The sequence below is a fragment of the Prosopis cineraria genome, unplaced genomic scaffold, assembly GCF_029017545.1.
Source record: "Prosopis cineraria cultivar Desert tree isolate PC_DT_omini unplaced genomic scaffold, ASM2901754v1 PC4, whole genome shotgun sequence".
NCBI classification, from domain to species: domain Eukaryota; kingdom Viridiplantae; phylum Streptophyta; class Magnoliopsida; order Fabales; family Fabaceae; genus Prosopis; species Prosopis cineraria.
This window is the reverse complement of record NW_026555335.1, coordinates 32,079,067-32,105,307: the sequence shown is the minus strand read 5'-3', so window position 1 is coordinate 32,105,307 and position 26,241 is coordinate 32,079,067. Positions and strand designations below refer to the sequence as shown.

The 26,241-nt window shown below is 29.4% G+C and overlaps 1 protein-coding gene across 1 annotated transcript; it reads right to left on the bottom strand.

Annotated features, from left to right (window-relative positions):
* Window positions 1-2,690: 2,690 nt before the first annotated feature.
* On the bottom strand, window positions 2,691-4,546 carry LOC129309500 (F-box protein At1g67340-like). Its single transcript, XM_054951098.1, has 3 exons — window positions 4,185-4,546; window positions 3,841-4,003; window positions 2,691-3,711 (listed from the first exon to the last, which is right to left on the bottom strand). The coding sequence occupies exons 1-3, from the start codon at window positions 4,472-4,474 to the stop codon at window positions 2,935-2,937; spliced, it is 1,230 nt and encodes a 409-aa protein (XP_054807073.1). The 5' UTR covers window positions 4,475-4,546; the 3' UTR covers window positions 2,691-2,934.
* Window positions 4,547-26,241: the final 21,695 nt, after the last annotated feature.

Sequence of the window (26,241 nt, the reverse complement as noted above, 5' to 3'; positions counted from 1 at the left end):
TTAATAGTATGAACTAAATTGTACTATTTTCAAAAGTTAAAGAAACAAATTGCACAATAAATAAATTTAAGGTGTATGATGTTATTGGACTTAAAATTCAAGAGATGGATAATTTTCTTATTTATCCCATTAAAAAAACACTTTTAATGCCAAAGGATTTTTTTTTTTTTTGCTCAATTAGAGTCCAATTAAACTTGAATTTGAATTAGTTGATACAGTAGCGTCATATTGCATATAAGATAATTTTTCAAAAAATAATTTAAAGATGTCACCGGATTGGATTCCCAAGTGCAATGATCAATTTCAATGCCATATATGGATTATGAATGTTGGTGTAAGCTACCAAGTCATGGATGATATTAATATAAATGAGACAATAAACACACATATTGCAGAGGATGATTGAGCTAGTGTTCAAGTTGCTTATATCTATTTTGAATTCTCTCCGTTATTGTTTAGTTTCTTTCTTTCTTTTTTCTTTTTTTTACAACTTATTGTTTATTTTCAATTATACAACTTCATGACCACTGCGTCTATACCAAAGTTGAAGTTGAAATCAGCCATATTATTTGGAAATTTTTAAATAATATAACTTCTTGTATATTTTATATTAATTATCAATTATATTTTGAATCTGAATGTCTTTTTTTATAATTAAATTGTAATTATTTAAATTGATATTTACAACTTATTTTTAAAACATAATTTATTAAGAACTTTACTATTATTTATTTTTCTTTTTAAGAGTTGACCCTCATTTTCTCAAAAAATAAGTATAACAATTATACAAGGATTTGAAAAAAGTCGTAGAGATATTTAACTTTTACCTACAGAAAATTCACATGTAGTTATTTATATTTGTAAATTGAAAAATCACTTGTCAATTTCATAGGATTCCCTACACAAATGCCTCATATCATACTTCCTTTTTTAAAAAAGAAAAAAACTTAGGCAATAAATCTCAAAATCCTAAAGTGATACACACATACACACAAAATATTAAAGGGAGTGGAATCTGACTAAAATTAATGTAATGATTCGGAAACAAATAATAAACAATAAAGAAAGAAAAGGGATTCAAATTTGCGATGCACCACATTGATGAGTGGCTGGCAAAGCTTAGATGCAAGTGAGAGTATTATTATTTTAAATTAATTATTATGAGCAATGAGGGTACATATACACGCAGGCAAGAAAAACACTAGTGGGGGCTCTCTCAGTCTCTCACCATATTTTCGGGAAACAAAAAAAATGAAAAGTAGAAAAGAAGTGGCCCCCACCACCAGCTGACTTTTTTTCCATTGAACAATAATTACAATATAATCCTAAATTATATTCCTCATTTGACATTATAGAGGTGTACGTTTATCATCGACATTTTCTCTACTACTTATTTATTTCATGACCACTCCAAAAAGATTTTCCAACACACTCATATATTCCTCCACTATGCTTCCAAATCGCACGTCTCTTCCACTCCTCCATCCCCCGTTTCTCTCTCTCCGTTTTTTTATTTTTAAGTTATCTAAGGTATCACCATAGCCTGCAGTCATAAATTAATTCTTCAAAAATTTTAAACATTATTTAAAAGATTTTTATTTTTTAAATAATTTTGTTTATATATATTTTTAAGAATCAAACTTTAAAATGACACTTATAATATATAAATCACTATCATTTATGTTACACTTTCTTGATCTCTCTTGTGTTGTTTTTCTTGTCTATGTTCAATCACTATTGCCTGGACTTAAACCATCAAGGCCCAAGAGAATAAACTTGCATGATTTCCTTGTGGGCTGATAATGATTTTTCTTTGGCTTATAATAATAATTTAAAAACTAAAGGTCTATTTAAAAACTTATTTTAAAAATAATTTTTTATTTTTTTTAAAAGAAGAGAATAAAAAAATTTATTTAATAACATATTTTTAAAAAGTGTTTTAAAAAATAAAAAAATAAAATATTTTTTTGAAGAACAAAAAAAAATAGAAAAAAATTTTAAATATTTTAGGATTATAGTTTTAAAGAACAAAAAAAATACAAAAATATTTATTTTTATTTTTATTTTTATTCTTAATACACGTTATACAAAACACTAATTCTCAAAATAATAAAATAAAACAAATTCAAACTACTCCGTATTGTTCTGTGCTACCATATATGTACATGTACATGTGCGCGTGAAAAAGTTATACTGACAAACTCGTTACTATAGATTACTCACACTTCATTTTGTTTATATGTATTATTTTCACTGTTTTTTTTTAATTTAGAAATTTTCGGATTACAAACAAGGTTAGACCATTCTAGCTAGTTGCTTTGATTGTACTTTTTATTGTTTTAAGCTTCACTGGTTTAATATATATATATATATATATATAGTTATATACACTTTGTTTTAAAAAATTTCATTCAATCATCACATGTTATTTACTTCAAGTAAAGCGATTTCGAAGTTAATGTAAGAACTCTCCTGGAGAAGAAAATAACAATTTTAGAATCAAAACAAAATTGTGATGTCACCAAATTGAAAGAAAGAAATAAAATTATTTTAAAATGCTCCTCCATGTCGTTTATTGGACGATAGTCCTGTGCCCTTGACATGGAAAAAAGAAGGAAAATTTGAGGAAGTCGACGACTACATATGCTGAAATCCAAGTTTTGGTAAAATGAAGAAATGAGAGAGACGAGTGATAATGAAATTTTTAATTTTTGATTTTTTTTTTTTTGTTTACAATTTCAAAAATTGACCAACATGAATTGGGGAAGCAGAGTGGAGAATTAGTCCACGCGTCACCGGCGAACTACTCTGACCACAATGCGTCGGTGTTCTGTCACCTCCGCCACACAGGCTCTTGTTTTTTTTTTTTTTAACAATTTTTCTCACCAAAAATAGCTTCATCTAACGTGGCCGTTACCGTTTAAGAAAAATAATCTAGCTATCTTCGGCCATCTCAACGTCGCCGTTAACTCCCCCCGCCTCTTCAACGGCCTCGTCGCCCTCGTCATCCACCCATCTCTCTACCGGTGTGCACTCTACCTTGTGCCGGAACTTCCAATCAAGCGCCTGACACGCGCGTGAGCAATAGTTCACCGTCCCACACACCGAACACCTCCGAAATTCATGCCGCCGCGTCTCGGGCCGGCCACACCCCACATGCGAACAAAGACGAAGACCAGGACCGGGAAACCCGCCCCGTGTTGCAAACCATTCTGTTAAGAACCGATTTGCTGGGTGGGCCTCTGGTGCTGGGACGTTGCACCCAAAATCACTAAGAAGCGGGCAACCCGACCTGGTTAGATGCCGGAGCTGAGAATGAGAGTGTTGAAGAGGGACTTGGTGTTGGTGGAGGTTCCACGTAAGCCAAGAGCGCGTGGGGTTACCAGGGGGAGCCGACGAGGAGAGCACGGCGGCCAGCTCCCGGGCGTTGGCTTGGACCAGGAAGCGCCGCCCCTCTATGATGTTTTGCCGGACGCCGTAGCCGTCTTGTAAGCAGTGGCCGAGCTCCCGCAGGGCGTCGATGTGGCCGAGGAAGGCGGCTCGAGCGCAGAGAGCCACGCCGGCTCTGAGGTCCTTGTCATTTTTGGTGCCGCCACTGCCGTTGAACTGTATTACGGCGAGGGAGTACAGCGCCGGCGCGTGAGAGTTAATCGCCGCCTTGGCTAGCAGCGAGGCTCCGCTCCCTCGGTTTTGCAAACAGTAGAAACGAATCTGCAAAGGCAAAACAGTCCACATTCAGTACTTTCATTACAAATGTGACGGATTCTGAAATTGAAATATCGCTTTCTTGAAAGACAGATTTCAAGTTTCAGAGAAAAGAAAGGAACATTTTCCACTAACCATTCCGAGAGTATAGCAGGCCTCGACGTTTCCGGCGTCGACGCACAGTTTCAGAAAATGATGAGCAGATTCGCACCAGTTCTTGGCTGTCACGGCCAAGGCTTTTGGCGAAGCTTTGGACAATACAGAAGAACTGATACCTAGTCCGTTCAGTCTCTTACACCTGTTTCCCAAAATCAATCACGTGAGATTCAAGATCAAAATGAATATTTCGATTAAAACAAGGAAATTTCCGACAGAGTGCGAAACATTGACATCACTGAAATTCCTATTCAGACACACAAATCTTGGTCCTATTTCAGACCAAATACAAGAATGTAGAAACGAAGTTAAATATTACGTACGTGATCAGGACATTGATGAAGTCGGAAGGGCAATCGGCGGAGGAACTAAGTTTGGAGAGAATAACGAGGATAAGGTCATCGTGCAAGGAATCAAAAAAAGAGTGGTCGCCGGAAGTATTTTCCGGTGATTTCTTTCGCCTTTTCCGGCTCAGAATAGAATCAATGTCCATGTCTTTCGCTCTCTTAGCAACGACTTTCAAATCTGAACACAGCCTTCCGACGGCGGCGGCTTCATTGGAACAAATGGTTGTTACGACTCGAGGATAATAGAGCCCTCCCCGGGTTCTCATGTCTCTTTGAGAGCCTTCTTCTCTGTTTGTATCTCTCTCTGAGAGATAAAGAGAGAACAAAGCAAAGTGGGAATTTATATGAGAGGAAAATGAATCACTCACTTGCAAAAGGCTAGAGGCTTCGACAACAGCTAGGACAAAGCCGAAGGTTTAAAAATTTAATATAGACAGCAACTACATTAAAAAATTAAAATTGATATTCTAATTAAAAAATTAAATGAAACCTATTACAAAAAATAAAAACATCAAACCTGCATGATCATGAACGAACATGCCTTTCGTCTCAGGAATATATACTTTCTTCTTTGGATTTAAGGAATGAATTACGTCGCTAAACCAAAACAAAATGAGATGAGAAAAAGCATTATAACTATATTTATTTTAACTTTTACATCAATAAAAATTGAAAAGTACTATATCCATTTAAAAATATAGAATATTTTTTTAGAGAAGTTGAATGTTAAAAATATAAAATTATTTTAATTTTTTAATATATAATTAATGAATTTTTTAAAAATATATTTAATAAATAAATTATTTAATTATTTATCTTTACATAAGACATCCAATAAAATAAAGGTAGACATAAAAAGATTATATTAATTTAAAATAATTAATTAACATATTGAAAGTGTAATTTAAATAAAAATGTCCTAATTTTTTTAAGAGAAAGAAGAATATATTATTAAATATAATCTATTAGTAAACATGAACTTAGAATTTATTAGTAGAAGAATAAGATTGTTAATGAACATGTTATAATAAATGTAAGAGTTAACTTGCATTTTGTAATTTTTTAAAATAATTCAATTTATAACACACTTCCTCTAATTTAAAATATAAGCATTTCTTCTTAATTAATATGAGTGCAAAATATAAGTAACCTGATACATATAAAAAAAATTCTTATCTTACCCTTTTATATTTATTAATCTAAATATTTATGTAAATATATTTTTTATTTATTATAAAATGTATTGGTAACAAAAAGGAGTATATATTAAAAGGAAATAGATGGATTATTTTAATCTAAAAAATGTGAAAAAAGGGGGGAAATCTTAAACAAAATTATCCAAGAGAGAGGGCGAGAAGGTATGTTATTACAAAAATGACCCTGGATTTGTCGTTATTGTGGTCAAAGGGAGTTGACCGAGATCCAGCAGCTCGTTGGTCATGGTCTCTGTCGCTCGTTTCCGTGTAGTGTGTACCGTAGAAATCCTTCACCCTTGTCTGCACGCCTTTTGAACAGTCTTTTTTTCTGCTTTTCCCTGTCTCCACTTCTTTATTCATGAAACCGCAAAATTAGACATAAAAAGAAATAGATTGGTTTCCGCGTACATTTTATTTTAGACAGTACAGTACATTTTATTTTTAAAATTAAATTAATTAAAAAGTATTTGAGGTTTAAGCTCTTTATTCTTCTTTCTAGCTTTCAAGTAATAATCTTCAAATTTTCCATGAATGGAAAGCAAACAGAGGCAAAACTATACACTATCTTTTGTTTGCACGCAAGAAATATTTTGCTAGTAAAAAAATTCAACCAATGAGAATGTGGTCTCAAGAGGAATGTGAATCTCGATATTGGAAATTTAAAATTTGAATTTAATGAGTAATCCAATTTATTTATTAAATAAATATTCTAATTATGATCATTAAATTTTATCAACACTTAAAAATTATTAAAATATATTTTTTAAAAATTGAAATTAATCCTCGTGATCAGAATATTCTTCATACATTGTTTCCACCAAAATTTCAAGATTTGATATTTTTTTAATATTATATGATAAAATTTCTAATAATAATTTAATTAAATTAATCATTGTTATAGTACACATCATTATTGGAGAATACAAATGATTTTTAAAATTAAATTAATTAAAAAGTACACGGGATTCAAGCTTTTTATTCTTCTTTCTAGCTTTAAAGTAATAATAATTTACAAATTTTCCATGGATGTAAAGTAAAGAGAGGACAAGGCAAGACAATAATACACTATCTCTTGTTTGCACGCAAGAGATATTTTGCTGGTATTTTGCTGGTAAAAAAATTCAATCAACAAGAATATGATCTCATGAGGGAGGTGAACGGTAACAATGGAAATATGGGATTTAAATTCACGAGTGGCATAAATTTATTCATTTAATAAATAGTTTAATTATTATTATTAAATTTTATCAACATTTAAAAATTATGAAGATATATTTTTGTTTAAAAATTAAAAACAATCATAACTATTAAAATACTCTTCATGTATATTGCTTCCTTCCAAAATTTGATATTTAGAATTTTTTTGAGTATTATATAATAAAATCTCTTGCAACAATTTGATTAAATTAAATTGTTGTCATCATATCACGTAAAACACTTATTAAATAAATAGATCCGTGCTATTCACTGAATACAAATTCAAAAATTCACAATATTTAAAATTTTCTTACTGTTGTATATCCTCAACCCTTAGAATATTTATGCAAAATTTTGCAATATATATGTTTTAATTTCAACTCTTCCTTAATTAAATCCTCACTTTAAATGTGAGTTTTTGTTATAGCTATTTTTGCAAATAATTTTGAAAAAATATCAATCAAGGATTGCTAGAGAAAATTTATATCAGTTAATGATCACTTGTTATAAAAACCTGAATGAATACTTGTTTGATTCGGGTTAATCTTTTATCAACAAGTATCTATTTTGATTTTAACAATAACTCATTTTAAATTAACAATAGTTTATTCGGGCTTGTTTTTCATTCAGGTTTTGACAACAACTGGTCTTTAACTAATATAAATTTTCTCCAACAATTCTTGATTGTTATTTTTTCAATAATTTGTTAGCAATGTCGCCACTTGAAGTGTGACAAGCCCTTAAACATGGCTCTGAGTGGTTTTTCTCTTCTCTCTCTTAGGTATCATGCTTGGCTTTTTCCTTCTGAAGTATGGTAGATGCATAGCAATGGAATGTCCTACCGGACTGTCTACTAGACGAAAGGTAAGATGACCAAAAGAAAATCAAAAAGGCCACACAAGCTATTATGGATGACCGGATGGATGAAAATAATGAAGAAAAAGAAGAAAGTTATGAGATGCCACCCACAATGAATGTGAAAACAAGTGGCAACAAAGGAGAGAGCACCAAAACTTCCCTATCCTATTGTGATTCTCTTCTGGGATTTAACGACATAGAAAATGGAGGTATAGTTTAGGAGGAAGATGATCTTTTCAAAGATGATAAAGATATCTATTGGAAATTTCTTGAGCCATCTAAAGAAGTCAAGAAAATGATGGAAATCTATTTGGTTGTTCCTATCTCTAAGAAGAAATGTGCCACTCTTCACCAACTAGAAGGTATTGATCAAAGTCAATGACTCTACCCTACTAATGGTCTCAAATGCCTTGGAGACAAATTATGATAGGATTATGTCAAATTATCGCACCAAGAAGAAATGATATGGTTTCAAAAATTCAGTTGCAAATGGCTCAAGTGGGGAGACAAAAATATAGGCTTTTTCCATGCATCTACTCTTGTGAGAAGAAAGTGCTAGAAAATTAAATGCTTTAAAGATGATGATAGTGTGCGGGTAAGTGATCAAACCAAGCTTAAACAAATGGTTGGTAATTTTTTGAAATCTCTCTATTCTAGAGACCCCACTTACTCCTTCCCTTCGGGTTGGTTTACTGCTTTTCCTCTTATCTATCCTTCAACCCTGAACTGGATTCATAGAAACATAGATGCTATTGAGATTAAGAACGCCACTTTCACTAAAAATGCTTTCAAAGCTCCAAGACCTAATGGTATTCAAGTTCACTTCTTCCAGATGCAGTGGGATACTGTTAGTTCTTCAATTTTCTCTTTAATCAAAGATATTTTTGCCAATCCTCAAAAAGTTAGTGAAATCAATCAGACTAATATTGTGCTCATTCTTAAGATTAACTCACCCTTGTCCCTAAAAGAGTTTTGGCCCATCTCACTTTGTAATGTTAGCTTTAAAATCATCATCAAGCTTCTAGCTAATAGACTTAAACCCATCATTGATAATCTAATTGGGCCTGAATAATGTAGTTTCATTGCTAGTAGATCTAGCTGTGATAATATCATCATCACTTAGGAAGCTATACATACCATGAGGACCAATAATAAGACAAATGGGCATGTTGTAGTTAAAGCAGATATGGAAAAAGCCTTTGATTGCCTCGATTGGCAATTTATTGAAGACATTCTTCATTGCATTGGTTTAGACCAACATCTTTATTCTCTTATTTTGTCCTACATATCAACTACTTTAATGAGAGTTTTATCGAATTGTGAAAATAGTGAGGAGTTTCATCTTACTTGAGGCATCAGATTAGAGGATTCGCTTATCCCTTACATCTTTGTGCTTTGCATGGAATGACTTGGGCGATACATTAAAGCAAAAATGTGTAGCTAAATGTTGGAAACTGCTTAAATTCAAAAGGAATAGCCCTTGTATTTCTTATTTCTTCTTTACAGATGACCTAATCTTCTTCTTTAAAGCCTTAACTAATCAAATTGAAGAAATGAGGAGAATTTTATGTTGTTTTTACTTAGCTTCTGGACAATAAAGTGAACCTAAACAAGTCAAAGATGTTTGTTTCAAAAAAAAATGTTAATTTCAACATGCAGGGAGAACTGAGTTAAATCTTGGGTATAGGAATCACAACAAACTTAGGAAAGTATCTTAGAGTACCAATAATCCATTCTCATGTCACTAAATCCTTATTTCACTCCTTGTTCAGAAAGTAAAGAAGCAATTATCAAGCTGGATCTCACCATAGTAGGAAGAAGTATCCTAATTAAAGCCACCCTATCTACAATTCCAAGTTACCAAATGTAGTCAACCCTCCTTCCTAAAGGGATTTTGGATGAACCTGAAAAACTAACCAAGAATTTTCTATAGTCTCAAGATGATAAAGTCAAAGGCATGCATTTGATTGCATGGGATAAAGTACTTATGGAAAAGAAAGAAAGAGGACTTGGTTTCAAATCCTTAGGGCAACAAAACAAGGAATTCATCCTCAAGCTTTGTTAGAGTCTAGTTACGAAGCAACATGCACTATGGGTTCAATGCTTGAAAGCCAATATGAATTTAATCCTTAATTATCCCTTGCAATTTTAAGAAAGCAGTGCTCCTCACTCACACAAAAGTCAATTTGTGAAGTGTGGGAAATATTTATGAATGGGATAAGTAAAAAGATCTCCAATGGTTGTAATACTTTTTTCTAGACAAATTCATGGACCTCACTTGACAAGCCTCTCACTTGTTATGTCATGCGGAATAATCATTTTTTAAACTTTACCGATAAGGTCAAGAATCTCACTAACCTTAGGGGTTGGAATATGTTATGCCTTAATCATCTTCTACTTGCTTGGCTCACAAATGTTTTAAGAAATATTCCACCTCCTATAGGAGATAGAGATTATGTTATTTGGTAGAGACTGGCCAAGGAAGGAGTCCTTATTGTAAAAAATGCGTATGGTTTTATCACCAGCTCAATCAGGGTTACTTTTAACCCCTTATAGGCACAGTTCTAGTGTCGATAGGTTTTAGAGAAAATAAAATTCTTTATGTGGCAAATTACCTATAAGAGCATTATGACAAACTCACTTAAAGCCAAGAGAAAATTAACAGCTTCATCATATTGCCTTTTTGAGTGTCATAAAGGGAAGAGTATCATTCATATGCTTCAAGACTTTGAGAGAGTGAAACAGACATGGTGTGAAATTCTAAATCCTAACTTTCTTTTAATTTTATTTTATGGTGATTCACAGGTCTGGCTTAAATGGGATTCTAAATCTAATCCTAGACAAGGCATTTTTAAGAGAGAGGCTTGGATGCGAGTTTTTAGTCTAGTTTGCTAGGACCTTTAGACATCCCGTTGCACCTATGTCTTTGAAGCCTAAAGTCTCACACCAAACGAGATCCTTCACAAGTGTACACATCTTCTCTAAGAGCAAGTAGTGAACAATGAATTGAAATACTCGGTCTTCCATGATGATGTCATCCCAACAAATACTTGGAGTCCGCCACCAATTGATAGTGTATGGGTTGATGTTGACGATTCTGTTTGGAATCATCAGTAGGCTTGCTTGTGGGGGTATTATTAGACATAACACTGGTAAATGGAAAATAGATTTTCATAATCTTGATACTAATCGAGTAATAGATGCTAAAATCTTAGCCATTAAAACCAGCCTCAAAGTTTGTCAAGAACTAAATTTCACCAAGATTCTCATTTACTCTGATTCTTTTGAGGCTATTACTATGTTGAAATGTGACAATGCGTTTGATTAGCCATTGAGAAATGAGATTGCTTTCATTAGGCTATATACTACTCAAGGGCGATGTGGAGCTCTGTCATTTTGCTAGGGACATCATTAACTGTGCTGATTTCATGGCCAAGAAGGGTCAAGGTAGTCCTTTTGAGATGACTTTGTTACCACCTGTACCGACTAATTGTCTAACTATGTATTTAAAAGACAAGAGCCTAATCTAGGCTCCTCTTCCTCCCCCATCTTTTCTTTTCGTTTTTTTCTTCCTTTTACTCAAGCTTTTACTTTGCTTGCCAATTGTATTTTATAAAAAAAAAAATTTGAGATGGGATGAAATCGAGACATCTCGATAAAACAAACCAAACATAAAAAGAGATTTAGGTAATAATATTTATTAAATTACATAACTTGTTATGTCAAAAATCAAAACAACACAAATATATAAATTCAATGATTAAATCATAGTAAATACAATTTGAAGTAAAAGAACACAATTACAACAACCACAATTTAAGGTCAAGTGCACAATAACCACAAATAACCTCTAAGTTGCAAATATTATAATAATAATAGAACTGTTGAGTTACATAACTTAAATGAGCAATTGATTTTGTTAAAAAGAAAAAAACATAAAATAAATGAACAAAAAATATATCCTTTGATTATAATAAATAAAGTACCCAATATTAATAAAAGAACATAAAAATTATAATAACATATTTCAGATGAGACATCCTAATAGTAATTCTTTGTTCCATCCTGTTTCAAACAAATATAGCTTTTGTTTCATTTCATAAAATCCTATTTTTTTTTAAAGATGAAATGGACTTGTTTCAATATGATTGAAATAAAATCAAATCAATTGATATAGGATAATCATAAATGCCTTTATTTTTTTTATTTTTTGCCAACTCATGAACGCCTTTACTTACATAATGAGCCCTCGAAATCTATCACAACTAGAAAATTTCATTCCATTAAAAAGGATTTAAAAATGGGCACCATTTGTTGCAGGGTGAAACAAAGTTTTTTGGTTACAAAAAGTAAAATGCAAATTTCAGTCCTTGGGTTTACAAGCAGCAAAGGTTATGATCACTTGCGCGTGGAAAGCAGTGGCTCCGTTTTTTCAATGCGACTTATTAGGGCGTGCACCACAAGCGATTGGAGTGAAAGTGGAGTAAATTACGGGCACCTTTAAAACAAATTCAGGTACCCATTTCTGGTCACTCACCCAACAACACACCTATTCAAAGTCAAACCTTTGATCTAGCTCAGGTTCAGTTACGCTCCTTTGTTTTACTTTGCCATTTTTTTTTTCTCTCTGTTTTTTCATATTTATTACTTTTTTCATTTTAAATTATAAAATATTTATAAATAAAATTTTACATATTAATAAACCTTATTAAATATATTTAATAATTTTATATTTTTAAAATAAAAATATAAAATTTTAAAATTATCTTTCACTTTAATATATTAAAAAAATAAAAATTAATTATAAAAAAAGAAAGGATAATATTAAAATTAATATATTTAATAAAAATTTAATCTATTTAAAATATTTTATGTTTTGAAATGAAAAAAATTTTTTTAAAAATATTTTATAATTTAAGATGAAGGGAGGAGTATAATAGAAATAATTAATTGATTTGAATCCGTGGGACACAAGGCTCATGATAGAACAGAATATTTGAAAATAAAAACCCTTATGAGACGTGAAATTGACCGTCTTAATTAAACCAATTTTGTTTTGGATTTCTTTAGTCATTTTTTTTTTTTTGTTTTCTATGATCATTTTTTGTACGGTAAGTTTTCTAACAATTGCTGACATGATCTAAAGTTCAGACTCAGGCCGGAAAAAATATCTAAATTTCAGACTGTGAAATACGGATCCTAACGGCTTTTTATTATTTATTTATTTATTTAAGATCATGAATGTTACTACCTCGATGCAAATTTGACTGTTATTGGTGACCTTTAGCGTTCACTCTGGGGCATGCGCCTGGCACTACAGTTGACCCAAAAAAAAAAAAAAAACAAGTGTGCATGCCAAGAAAATCGAGGACAAGTAAAGTTGAATAATATAATTTGTTATAATTTTCATATTATATAATATTCTATCTTGTCTAAATTATAGTATATTTTCTATCAAGTAATATTGATCCAAAATATAAAACACTTTATAAAATATTAATAACAATAGTTTCTATTTTTTCACAAATATTCTTGTTAATTGTGTTACGATAGAGATTATAACAAAGAAAGTATATGTAATTAATATATATATATATATATATATTGATTTTAATTGGAAGATAGTCTTTAAAAATTATGATAATTTTTTACTCATTTAATAATACAAATCATTTTTAACTATTTTTTTCTAATTCTTATGAAGCTAGTTGTTCTTTTGAATTGGGAGTATAAAATGTTTATCTATATACACGTATAGAAACATTACATATAGAATATATATATATATATATATATATTTATTTATGAAATACACATGAAATTCGAACATTACCGTGTTTTTACTTTTAAATATATATTTTTGGCGTGCACATGTTTTCTTTTCTTTTCTTTTTTTAAGTCAACACCCTGCCGTGCATTTGTGAAAAAAAAAACAGAGAAATATAGCTTAGAATTGGAATTAAACAAAATTGATGAATGACACGACACAAATAATAAAAAACGAGAGGCGAGGGAGGAGAGGAAAGGCATGAAATAATGTGTAAGATCATGATGTGTTGTAAAAAAAAAAAATTAGGAAATTAATTAATGAAAGGCCATGTTCCTCTTCTTTTTTTAGCCGAAACAAAGATCTCATCATAGTTAAAAAAAGAAGCATGAGCTGTACATATAATATATTATATATAAGCCACCAAATAATAATAATAATAATAATAATAATAATAATAATAATAATAATAATAATATCAAGCAACAATGTTAACAATTACGAGAATATAAGAGGTGTTATCACATGCCAACCACTAAGCATCTTACATCACAAATATATTTATAATCCTATACACATCCCCACGCCTCAACCTGTATTTGCCGTCAACTATTACAATTAACTATTAAAAAAATTATATATAATTATAAAAACATTTTATATGTACATTAATAACCTGTATATATAAGTATCTATACACACAGCTCTTTTAGGATATTTATAAACCATGCGAGCAATAGCATAATTGGCACTAGTAGGTAACGAGTTCTGTATACAAGACTTTGCATCGGTGAACATCACATTTTTATTTTTTTTATTTCATTTTTCAGTATTTTGGGAAACTTAAGAGAACTACCACTAGGAGTACCCCTGACATATTTTTAATATTTTTATTTAACATGATTATTTATTATGAGACTAAAACTTGAGACTTTAAAATAAGTTAACTCAATTTTTTCAATCAATTGAGCTAAAAGCTTCTCAGTAGGAGTAGACAACTTGATATCATAAAATAAACACACAGTCATGTTACAAAAGTTGTTGATCCAATTAGTAAAAAGTTGGTCCATAGCTTATAAGGTCGTGCGATTAAATATTATTGTTGATGTAAAAATTTTATTGGTAGACGAATTATAAGTATATCTTTATTGTTGATGTGAAAATTTTATTGGTAGACGAATTATAAGTATATCTATCATCAATTTTGAGTCTTAAAGCTTGTAATGATAATGGTGAATTTTCAATACCCAATTTGCCTAAATTTTTTGTTGTAAAAAAAAATTACATATAGGTCATGTGGAGCAAGCTTATTTATAGGTAAATCCCAAGAAATTCAAAAATGATAGGGACCTAAATGTAATTTGAAATTAAGATAAAAAATAGTAATGCCTCTATTAAATACATACATTGTATCAGTTAAATAATTTATAATTACTATAGCAGTAATCTATAATTACAACTTAAATTTTTTACAACTATAACTTCATATATTAAATGATTAAACTAGTTAGGTTAATAATTAAATATGTGAAGTTACAGTTGTAAAAAGTTAAAGTTATAGCTGTAAATTACTGATAAAGTAATTGTAAACAATTCATATTAAACTTTATTAGTAATATATGATTGTTTAACTATTAGATTTGTGAAGTTACAGTGATAAAAAATTGAGATTATAATTATAAATTGCTTATGAAGTAATTGTAAAATAATTATTTGATTGATGTAATGTATATTTAATAGAGGTATTATTATTTTTATAATTTAATTTTAAATTATACTCAGCTTTATAAAATTTGGTTGTAGTTTTTAAATTTTGTGATGTAAATAAATTTATTCTATGAGATTTATACATAATTTTTTCTAAAAAAACATACAGTCGTGTCATGGGATAAGGGAGATCAAGAATGAAAGGAAACGAATCTAAAACGGCAAGGAGGGGAACTGGATCAAATATAGAGATTTGGTAGGTGGGGCCCGCGTCTATCAATTTTGCATTATTAGAATTTAAATCTCACCGACCCCACTTAAAGGCATGCCTCATGTTCTGTTTCCTCAGCAATAAAGCGATCGGTTTCACCTTTTACCCCAATCTATTTACCCTCGGAATGTACTATAAAATGTTATGAACCAATTATACTATTTATAATTTGTAAATAGTAATTAATATATTGGTATATTAAAATTTTATATCTGACTTAATTTATTTGAATTCGAGTCAGGTTAACCAAAAAAAAAAAATTTATAAAGGAAATATTTTCTTATAGAATTTAATTTCTGCTTTAAAGAAGGCATATATATATGTATATATATATATAATCAATATGCTCTAAACTAAGAACATAAAAGAGAAAAAGACGTTCGGAATAAGAATACATAATAACGTTGATGCTTTAAAGTAAGAAGAAAATGTATAGATTTTATATTAACCAAGTAATAATGTATGTAATCATCATCATCATGCAATCAAAACGATTACGAGAATATCACATGCCGACCGCTAAGCATTTTACACGCAAATATATTTGATAAGAAAAATATTTTCCAAATATAATTTCAACTTTACAAAGACGGCATATAATAATATGCTTTAAAGTAAGAATATGTAAGGACGAAAAAGACGTTCAGAATAAGAATACATAATTGTCCGATAACATTATTACCATTTGCCGTTGACTATATATTTGTTAGTAGCTATAATGATAGGTACGTTTTGCAGTTGAGATACTGTGGTTAATTATACATTTATACTTTCTTGCAAGTTTGTCTCGAGGTAAACTTATAACGGGAATATTCATGAACTCATAAGAATTTATTTTTATTAATAAATAATAATTTAAATTATATTTTAAATAATTAAAATATAAAATATGAACATGATTTAATTTAAATATATTTTAAATTTAAATTATTGAATTTAAATTCATCTATATGGATAAATTATCATACTCAATATAAAAATTTTAAAATAGGGTAATTTATCTTTTATATTTCTTGCTTTCATTTTTTTTATTAGTATTAGCTTTTTTTTGAATTTTAATTTTCTTTGAATTAGGCCTTACAGCTCTTACTCAAACTTGCTCCCCTTGGTAACAAATTGGCAAGTTTTGTGAATTTAATTGATTTCGCATATAGTCTGAGTTTATGAATATGTTAATACAATTTTATAAATTAATATAAAAATAATAAATTTAAAGGTCAACTTATAAATTTAATTAAATTTATATCTAATTAGTTTAAATTTATGAGTGAGTTGATATAATTTTATAAATTAAAAATATAAAAATAATAAATTTAAAAAGTCAACTTACAATTTGACAATCATCAATGCTTCTCTGTAAAGTTTATCTTTCTATTATTTACGCGCTTCATACACTGTGAATATATTTCTATTGCTAGGTACAGGATTTCATATTTCGCTTTTAATATTAAATAAATTTAATGTGTGCAAGTAAAGTATATATTATTTATTAATACATTCTTGTAGCCTCACGTAATATATTGTGACCATTATTAATTATTAATAATAATTTGTTTCATGAATAGGAAAAGCTATTACAATTTTACAATGATTATTTTTCAAATTACATAAGTAACTTCGGAATAAAATACTACTATATATATAGTATTTAACTTTTATTCACATATTTGGAACACACAACTTCATCTGAGATATTTAGGTCAACAATCGGAACATTAATATCACCTCGATATTCTTTTTCAATATTTCTTCTATACGTAATCGATCACGTATATAGATATAAATTATTAAAAAATGGTACTGCGGAATTTGAATTTCGTACTGTTTTAAAAATGTTTTGTTAAATGAGTTAGATATAAATATTATAGATGACATTTTGTTTTTTTTGTTTTTTTGTTTTTTGGTTTCAACGGTGTTGGGTTTGGAGATCATTGTCATTAGAGGCAAGTCAACAACTCTGACTCGCGAAATATAGTGCATGCTTTTTAATTATTCTGATCATATAATGTTGCTTTGCGTTTTCAAACAAACCACATATATTGGACTTGTAAAACACTAAAACCGAAAGTAACCAAACCAGACAAAAAAAAAGGAAAAAAAGAATAAAAAAAATGAAAGTAATAAGACTTGACAAACCAACAAATGGAATAAAAGAAGGAGAAATAAAGAAATATTAGAATTGCTTATTGACGTGTGGCATACATGAGTATACCCCTCCATTAAAAAAATATAAGGTATTTTTTGAGGGGTTTGATATTAAAAAATGTAAGTCAGTTTTAGTTTTTTAAGATATAATTATTATCTTTTTTTTATCAAAAGTTTCCATATTGAATTGATTATTTTATATTTTTTAGAGTAAAACACTTTATTAAATATAAATAAATATGAAAAGATAAGGTTAGTTTAAATATAAGTAACTATTTTATTAGAGGTGAGATTCAATTAAAAATGTCTTACATTTTTTTTTAATAGAGAGTCTAATATATTGGAGAAAAGATAGCCAGAAACGTAAACCATCCAGAAAGATTCATGCATGCCATTTATAAAATCAAGATCCAAATTATGCTCTGCCTTTGATTGTAACTTGTAAGACATCAATATATATATCTCTCTCTCTCTCTCTATATATCCTTATATAATTAATAATTAAATACATTTTTCAGCATATATACTACTATTACATAAAGTTTAGTCTTTTTATTTAGAAATGTAAGATATTTTTAATTAAATCTTACCCTTAATAAATTAATTAACTGTATTTCAACTAACACCAAGTTTCTCTATTTATCCTTATTTAATAGAATATTTTATTTAAAAAATATAAAATAATTTATTTATCCAAGAGACATTAAAAAATACATTAATTACACATTGAAACACTAAAAAATACTTTAAATTTTTTTAACATCAAACCTTTTAAAAAATGACTAATATTTTTGAACAAGGGAGGGAATATAAAATGAATGACATTTTCTTGTCGTTAATATATGTGTGTCTGTAGCAAGAAAAACACACACACACACACACAAAATTGGGATTTAAGGAAGTTATAGTAACATAGTTGAATTTTTCTTGTGACCGATCTCCCCTGACCAAAGCACACACAAAGTGGCTCCCAACTATGGCTCCCAACTATATTATAATTACTCGCTAGTTAGTTATTTGTACTTTTAATGGAACAATTGAATTATGAGGAAAGTAATAAAGATTTTTTTTTGGTTATTAGCTATCTGTCTTTTTTTGAAAATAATCATTTGATAAAGAGAGTTAAATTAATTGGGATTTGTTTTGAGATCGATTACTACTAGTGTCTTGTAAAAAATGGATAAGGCAATGCTACTCCCTCCACCTTGTTTTTTTTTTTTTTAAGTTGTCTATGGTATCCTCACAACTGATTAGTTCCTCAAGAAAAGAATCTGAGTGTCAAGAATCAAACCTTGAAGTGATGTTTAAAGGCATCGTTACCATTTGTGCCACATCCATTTGGTTCCATCCGCCCTGTTTTAATTGTGCTTTCAGTAAAATATTAATTTTTGCTCACTTTGATTGTAATTTTATGGTATAAATTAATATTAATACTCCCTCTTTTAAATTAATTTTTATATTTTTTTAATTTCTGTGTCAAAATTTCAAATGATCCTTATTAATATGAGGAGTATTGTACAGGTCATGCATTACATTTACATGATGAGGAACATTATTAAAATTATCTGGAAATCACGATGAGAGTTTCGTTGATGCTTACGAACAGGGAGATTTTCTATTTATTTTCATGTATCAATATATAACATCAATGTTTTTGGTCAAATAATATATATATATATATAGAGGTATTTATGCATATAGTATTTTCTTTTACATTTTTTTGGGTCAACTCAAACTTGTGAGGGGGTGAATTTTAATCTTTGCCTAATGAGTGAGGTGGACCACTCCTCTCACGTGGAGAGGGACCCACTTGTTTCTCAAAATCAACGCTCTTATTTTAATTTGACAGATACTTTAACTATTAGTTTAGCTAATTGACCGGAAAAGTATGACAATTTTGGTATTAATAATTAAAAACTCCAATTTAGTTCAGATATTTTCGTAACAGAACCTGTAAATTAGACTTTAAGGAACCCGTTAGTTAGTTTAGTTATGTGACACTCTTGAATAGAGATTAGAAAGGCTGTCAACAGGAATTGGATTTAGTGAAGGGATCCAATCTCTCTCTACATGATAAACCGAAGTTTAAATTTTTATTAAAAAATTATTTACATTTATTGTTTACTTATCTCAAATATGATTGCTTTTAAAAAGAGGACATTTGTATGTAATTAAAATAAATTACAAAGGCTACCTTGTAATACACACACACAAACTCTCTCTTAATCTTTATTACAAGTAAGAATTTGCTAATAACTTCACATAGATTAAGAAAATAACTTATAAATAGTTAATATTTTTAAATTTTCATAATTAACCTCAATGAAACTTAAGAAATAATAGAGGATAATGAATTAGTTGTTGGTTAGTAGCCAAAATATCAAATGATGTCCCATTTTTACCCTATAATTTTCATAGTTTTCTTGGAACTTGAACAATAATGTATGATATAAGGTTCCTTTAATCAATATAAAGATTGGAACATTGGCATAACAACTTTTCCTAATATATTAAGGGCCTTGTAGTCTAGTGGCATGTAAGATTTTCTATAAGTGAAAGGTTGTGAGTTCAATCCCGCACTTAACTTTAAATCTTTAGTGCTTACTGCCACTCTAATTAAAAAGAGAAAAAAAAAAAGAGCAAGAGTTTATAAACACACACACACACACACGAGTTTATCAACACGCACACGCACACGCACACAGAGATAAATATATCAATGATCTAAGCTAATAATTACAAGAGGTAAAATAATTTTTTTGGGAGAATTATATTCAAGTCTTACTTGACACAATTAGTTATTTTCAAGTTTATTGACAATTGAGCTTAGAAAAATGACAATACATAATGTTATCAATAGACTTGGGAGTAATTAATTATATTGTGTGAGATCTTAAAGTAATTTTTTCAAAAATTTTGTTCATATGTACTTGGTTAGTTATATTTTAAACTTGAATTAATTGAGAGAAAATAATTATATTTTGAACTGAAGGGAGTATACATGCACATAGAGACACTATAAGGAGGAAATTAAAAGGTTCCTTGCGTGTTGAAGTAAGTGAAACTAAAGAGAGTGAAAATTAAAGGACAAAATAGGGTAAAATTAAAGGACAAAATAGGGTAAGCAAAGTAGGACCCATTTTGAAGTTTGTTGGGAGGTTTGGACGCAAGTAATTAGTTGTTCCCTCACGTACTCATGCTCGCCTCTTCTCCTTCTCACCACAGATTCTCCTCACAATAATATCACTTTCTTCATCTTTCAAATTACCTTATTACTTGTCCCTTCTTCTTCCCACACATTATTCTTTCTCATCCTTATCCTTCCCATTTTCTTCTTTTCTCAACTTCTATATTTACTAATAATAATTAAAACAGTTTCATATTCTCTCTCTATGTGTGTAATAATGGTGTATATTTTTTAAAGTTTGATTGGAATCGTTAAATTTATCAATTCTTGAGATGAGATTTCACAATGATCACCATATGTTATGAGTTCTATATTGAGAAATCTTATAAGTTAAGTGTGGTTTATATACAAGTTAAATGAGTTCTCATACTTAAGAAACTAATCTTTAGGGATGAACTCTATCTCCTTTTAAATTTGTGTTCATCATATTAGTATTTTTATTAAGAGTCTGGTGTCACAAAAATGGTTACTTGCAAAGCCTTTGACTAGTATGAAATTTGTCGTGGGTTTGATTCACCAAGGACGTTGTAATGAAAATATGTGATGGAAATTAAAAAATTCTTACAAATTAATTTTGTGTAGAATGTTTCATTGCGAATGAAGGCATTGCGTAAATTGTTTGCAAAGGATATGTAAGTCTTTCAAGTTTCATTGCAAATTCCGTCACAATTTTGTTTTGGTTTTGTTCTGGTTATCAATTTTTACAAAACCACAATTGATGTATCAATTAATTATACTATCATCGTTGGCAAAAAAATAAGTTAATTGTACCATCATATAATTATTGAAGTGGTACTTTTAAATATGTAAACATTATTGCATATTTTTTAATGTTTTTCTTAAAAAAAATTTGAATACCTCCTTATTGTGCAATGTGACGAAAAACATTTATAGTCTAAAAAAGTAAACATGAAAACAAATAATCAAAGAAGAGATCGATCTTATCTTATCCTGCTCATTCAAAACACATATGGGAAGTAAATATAAGGAAAGTTTAAGGTCATGTTTGCTTATTAAAATAAAATGGAATAAAATAGATTAAAAAAATCAAGATAAAATAAACTAAATCATCCTTTTTTCCATGTTAAGTATGATAAAACTCATTAACATTTACTAAAAATGTAGTAATCATCACATCTTTTAAAAATCACATGAAGTATGATTTCCAACTCCTTGAACTAAATTACCCCTGCTCTTATGAATGTGTTCACTTATCCCCTTTGATCATCTTATTTTTACCTTTATTTTTTTAATTTTTTTCATTTCATTCTATTTTAGTAAGCACATATGACCTAAGATCAACGAGACTGAAAAAAATGAAATATATGATTTAACCCCTTAACATAGACTGCGTTATATATATATATATATTCTTTTTTTTTTGTTTTCCTAATATTTCTCGACTGCTGGTAGCCATAAGAATAATCCCTCAAATAATTTGAGCATCATTTAAGGGGTTGTTCTCTTACAAGTGATGGTCCCCATACACATATCCAAGAATCAAATTCTAGAATGAAAACCGCGTTATATTGAAATTGCATGAATATCAAATAATGTTGGTATAAAAATAATTGAGTAATTCCTTTGCCTTTTGTTAAAAAAAAAAAAAGTCGGAGACACTCATGTGTACTGCATAGGCTGAAACTCCAAAGCATATAATAATGGATGTGAAAGCTACACAAATTAATGTTGCTACCTTGGTTTATCCTTTTCGTGGATGCGTGATGTTATAAAAAAATAATGCGATTTATTTTTAGATCCATAAAAAAAAACGTAAGCTCAAAATTTGTTAAAAATTTAAAAATATTGACATCATTATGATCACACTAAAGAAAAAGGATGAATAATTAGACAAGGATGGGAACCATGCATGACAATAAATAATGGAGTACTACATTATACACTTGACCCATTCATGTTGGACGGCTAATACTGCCTCTGTCATAATTTATATGATTTTTTCTTTGATACAATTAACATACCAATGAAGTTTGTTAAATATAAATTTCTAAAAATAGTCTTGATTAATAAGAGAGAAGGAAATAAATTTATATAAGGAGTGAAATGATAAGGGTAGTATTGGAAAAACTATAATTAATGTAGTGTTATGTTTATAAAAAATATCTTATATTGTGAGATATTAAATCACATTTAAAAATATTTTATAACAAGGGACGGAAAGAATATGCGCACGCGCACACATATATATAGAGAGTTTTATAGGGAAAATGACTATTTGGACCTTGTAAAGAGATTAATAATAATTAGAGATCTTGAAATATTAAAATGCCAAAAAATCACAACAAGTCACTCATGAATTCAAAAAAGTTGATTGTAAATTTTAAGAAAGATCACTTATGAATATATGAAAAGCCAATTGTGAATAAATAGATAGTTTCATGAATATATCATCACTTGAGAATTTAAGGAGAACTACTTGTAAATTTTCAAAAAATTACTTGTGAGTATATGGAGAATTAGTTGTGAATGTATATTCAAAAGCATGAGTGTCCTTAAATTATTGATTTACAATTAAGGCTATCCATATTCATTCACAACTGATGTTCTATATATTCAAAAGTAATGTTATTTAAATTCACAATTGACTATCTCTGAATCATAAATTATGCATGAATTCATAAAACTATCTATTTGTTCACAATTAAAAGTTTCATGAATTCACTATTAACCTTCCTAAATTCATAAATGATGATACATAAATTCATAAAACTATCTATCAATTTTCAATTGATTTCCCATTGATTCACAAGTGATATTATCTAAATTTACAATTAACTTTACTCAAATTCATGAGTCATATTTCATTAATTATTTTAACAATTATTTTTTTTAAATTATAAATAAAGGCCATAGTCCTTCCATGACATTTCAATAATTCAAATTGTTCAATCGTCATTATTAATATCTTTAATTCCTACGTACGTGACCATATCATTGCTATTCTTAGTAGACAAAGTAACTAATTATTAAAAAAAAAAGTATTTGTATGATTGCTGTCACGTTCTAAGACGGTGTGATGGTGATGATTTATAAATATGAGGTGGTTAACGTAGAAATATGTCAATATAGAGATCGATCCCTCATTCCGTACGCTGTGATTCATTACAAAGCCAAATTAGGTTAACCTCTTGAAGCAACCATATATATATATATGTGTGTGTAATTAATTAATTTAAACATATCACTTGGCCTTATTAATTTAATTTGTTAATTAATCGATCATATAACTTCGTGTAAATCGATCCCTTGTAACAATAATACAAATGCTGATCGTTGTTGCTTAACGCTTTTGCAAATGCTTCTTCATTGATCGATATCATCAACACAACACGCCCACATTCACCTTGAGTCTGCTCTAAGCTTCATTTTCCCTATTCATTTTAATTAACTTGTGCTATCTCATTGTTACGTGCACGAGTCTAAAGAAAGTATCCATTCCCAAATTAAAAAATAGCATGTGAGATAAGAAAGTCCTTTAAATTTATAAACACTACTTCACTTGTAAAGTTCCTCAATTAATACATTTTTTGCTCATAAATTGAAGAACAACTTGTGTTTCTATTCTAGCAAACACATGCAGATGCAAAAGAAATTGGGATGAGCAACGTAAGTCATGTATAAATTTTCCTTCCGCTGAACGAGTTAATCAATTAATATCAATATTTTCAGAAACTAAACATAAAATTATGGGATAATTATTAAATTAAATTATTATTCTAATTTATAATATACAAGTTTTTTCAGTGTCTCTTTGCTTTTTCGTGTATGAAAAGCTCAACTTTTGAATGGATGTATAGCTGAGGCTTGTGTGGAAACCAGTCAGTCGTGCATGTGGTTAGGCAGTGCATGTGGCCATGATGTTACTGCACGTGACATAAAAAATAAGAGAAGCGTACGTTCTCTTTCAAGAAAGCGAGTCATTGAAATGGTCCTATTTATCTTTTTCCCCCCTAACGTTAAAACTATGAAATCACTTACAAAGATGTTCATGTACTCATGGCGCAGAGAGAGAGAGACAGAGAGAGAGAGAGAGAGAGAGAGAGAGAGAGAGTATTTGGTGCATGTGGTTTTATTTAGGTGGCACTTCAATAATTATTGTATTTATTTTTATCCTTTTGCTCCACTTAAATCTTGAAAAGATTATTAAATGTTAGAGTATTTTGTTTTTAAAATATGTATATTTAATATGGGTAATGTTGGAAATAAAACTCGCACTTTTATGAGATCGACATAACATTTGTGAGCTGCTTCTCATTGGTTTCTTCTTGGTTCTTTAAAAATCATTCTTGGCTAAATTTTTTAGACCTTTTCATTTAGTATATTTATTATAATACTATATTTTACAATCGCCAGCACAAATGAAAAATCAACATCAGAGAATCCTTTTCCCATATATTCATTCTCCATCGATAACACAGAGAATTAACGGATTTTTTTGTCAAATAATTAGCCAACGTAAACCAACTAATTAAATTAATAATTCTTGATTATAATTGATACTCTTGCTGATCCTATTTATAAGTTACTTTCAACATATTTTACAAGAATTAAGAAAAATCTTAAATCTTATTAACTTTGACTTAAAATTAAACAAGTTTATACCTTTACCCCTAATAAATATTTTTAAATCTTATTACTGATATTTTTATTCAAAGCATTTAATAAGGGCAAAAATGTAAAGACGAGCATTGGGAATTAGCAACTACCATATAAATGACACTTAATTTTTTTCTCTCTCTTTACCTTATAAATAAGACCAGAGGCATATTTAAGAAAAACATCCTCTGAGAGATTTAACTAATTTTCCAGAAAATTCGGGTTTTATGTTCGTGACAAACCCTAGTTTTACATTCAGAAATTCTTTAACACTCACGAGTCTAAAAGTGTATGAAAATAGCACGTTTAGCCTTGAACACTAATGTGTCCATGTTTACTTTTTAACTGCACAAAATTTGTAGTCGAAAAAGTTCAAAATTTTTCTGACAGAGTAAAGCAAAGGACTAGGTTGCTTGCTGCCTCCTTTTCATGAGACAAACTGTCTCCTTCTCCTTCTCCTTCTTCTCTACTTTACGTGCATGCCAAGTGAACGAACTTCATGTGTTTATAACTACAAACACAGCAACACCATTGAAGCAACTTAAAATGGAAAGTACATAACAACTTTTTGAGGTTTCTATAGTTCCTTTATTATTAATTTGCTTATGGTGGCTGGCCAAAAACAGACACATCGCGATTGTTTCGGTGTCATCTTTAGTTTTGAATTCAGGCTTTTAGCGTTTGAATAACCTGTTCTTGTCTTCTGAAGTTGTCGTTCCAATTACTACAAGTAAACAAACTTCGAGAAGCAAAAATTAATCAAAGAACGAAAATTTATACGTTAAGGTGCGTCCAGTTGGTGGATGACGGACTACCTCATCCACACATAAATATCACTGAGTGCATTGGGATTGTGATTTTGTAATAACCCCACCTTTTACTATGCTCTTGGTATCCAAAATATAAGAATTTTTCTCTATTGAACTCGATGCAAAATATAAGCAACCATAAGTAATTGGGAGTACAGATAAAAAGAAAAAGCAATATATACTTTTTATGAGAATGAAGATTTTATTGGTATCTAATTTTTTTAAAAAATTGCTTATTTTTTATTTGGACCGAAGGGAGTACTCCTCTTGTTCTACTTA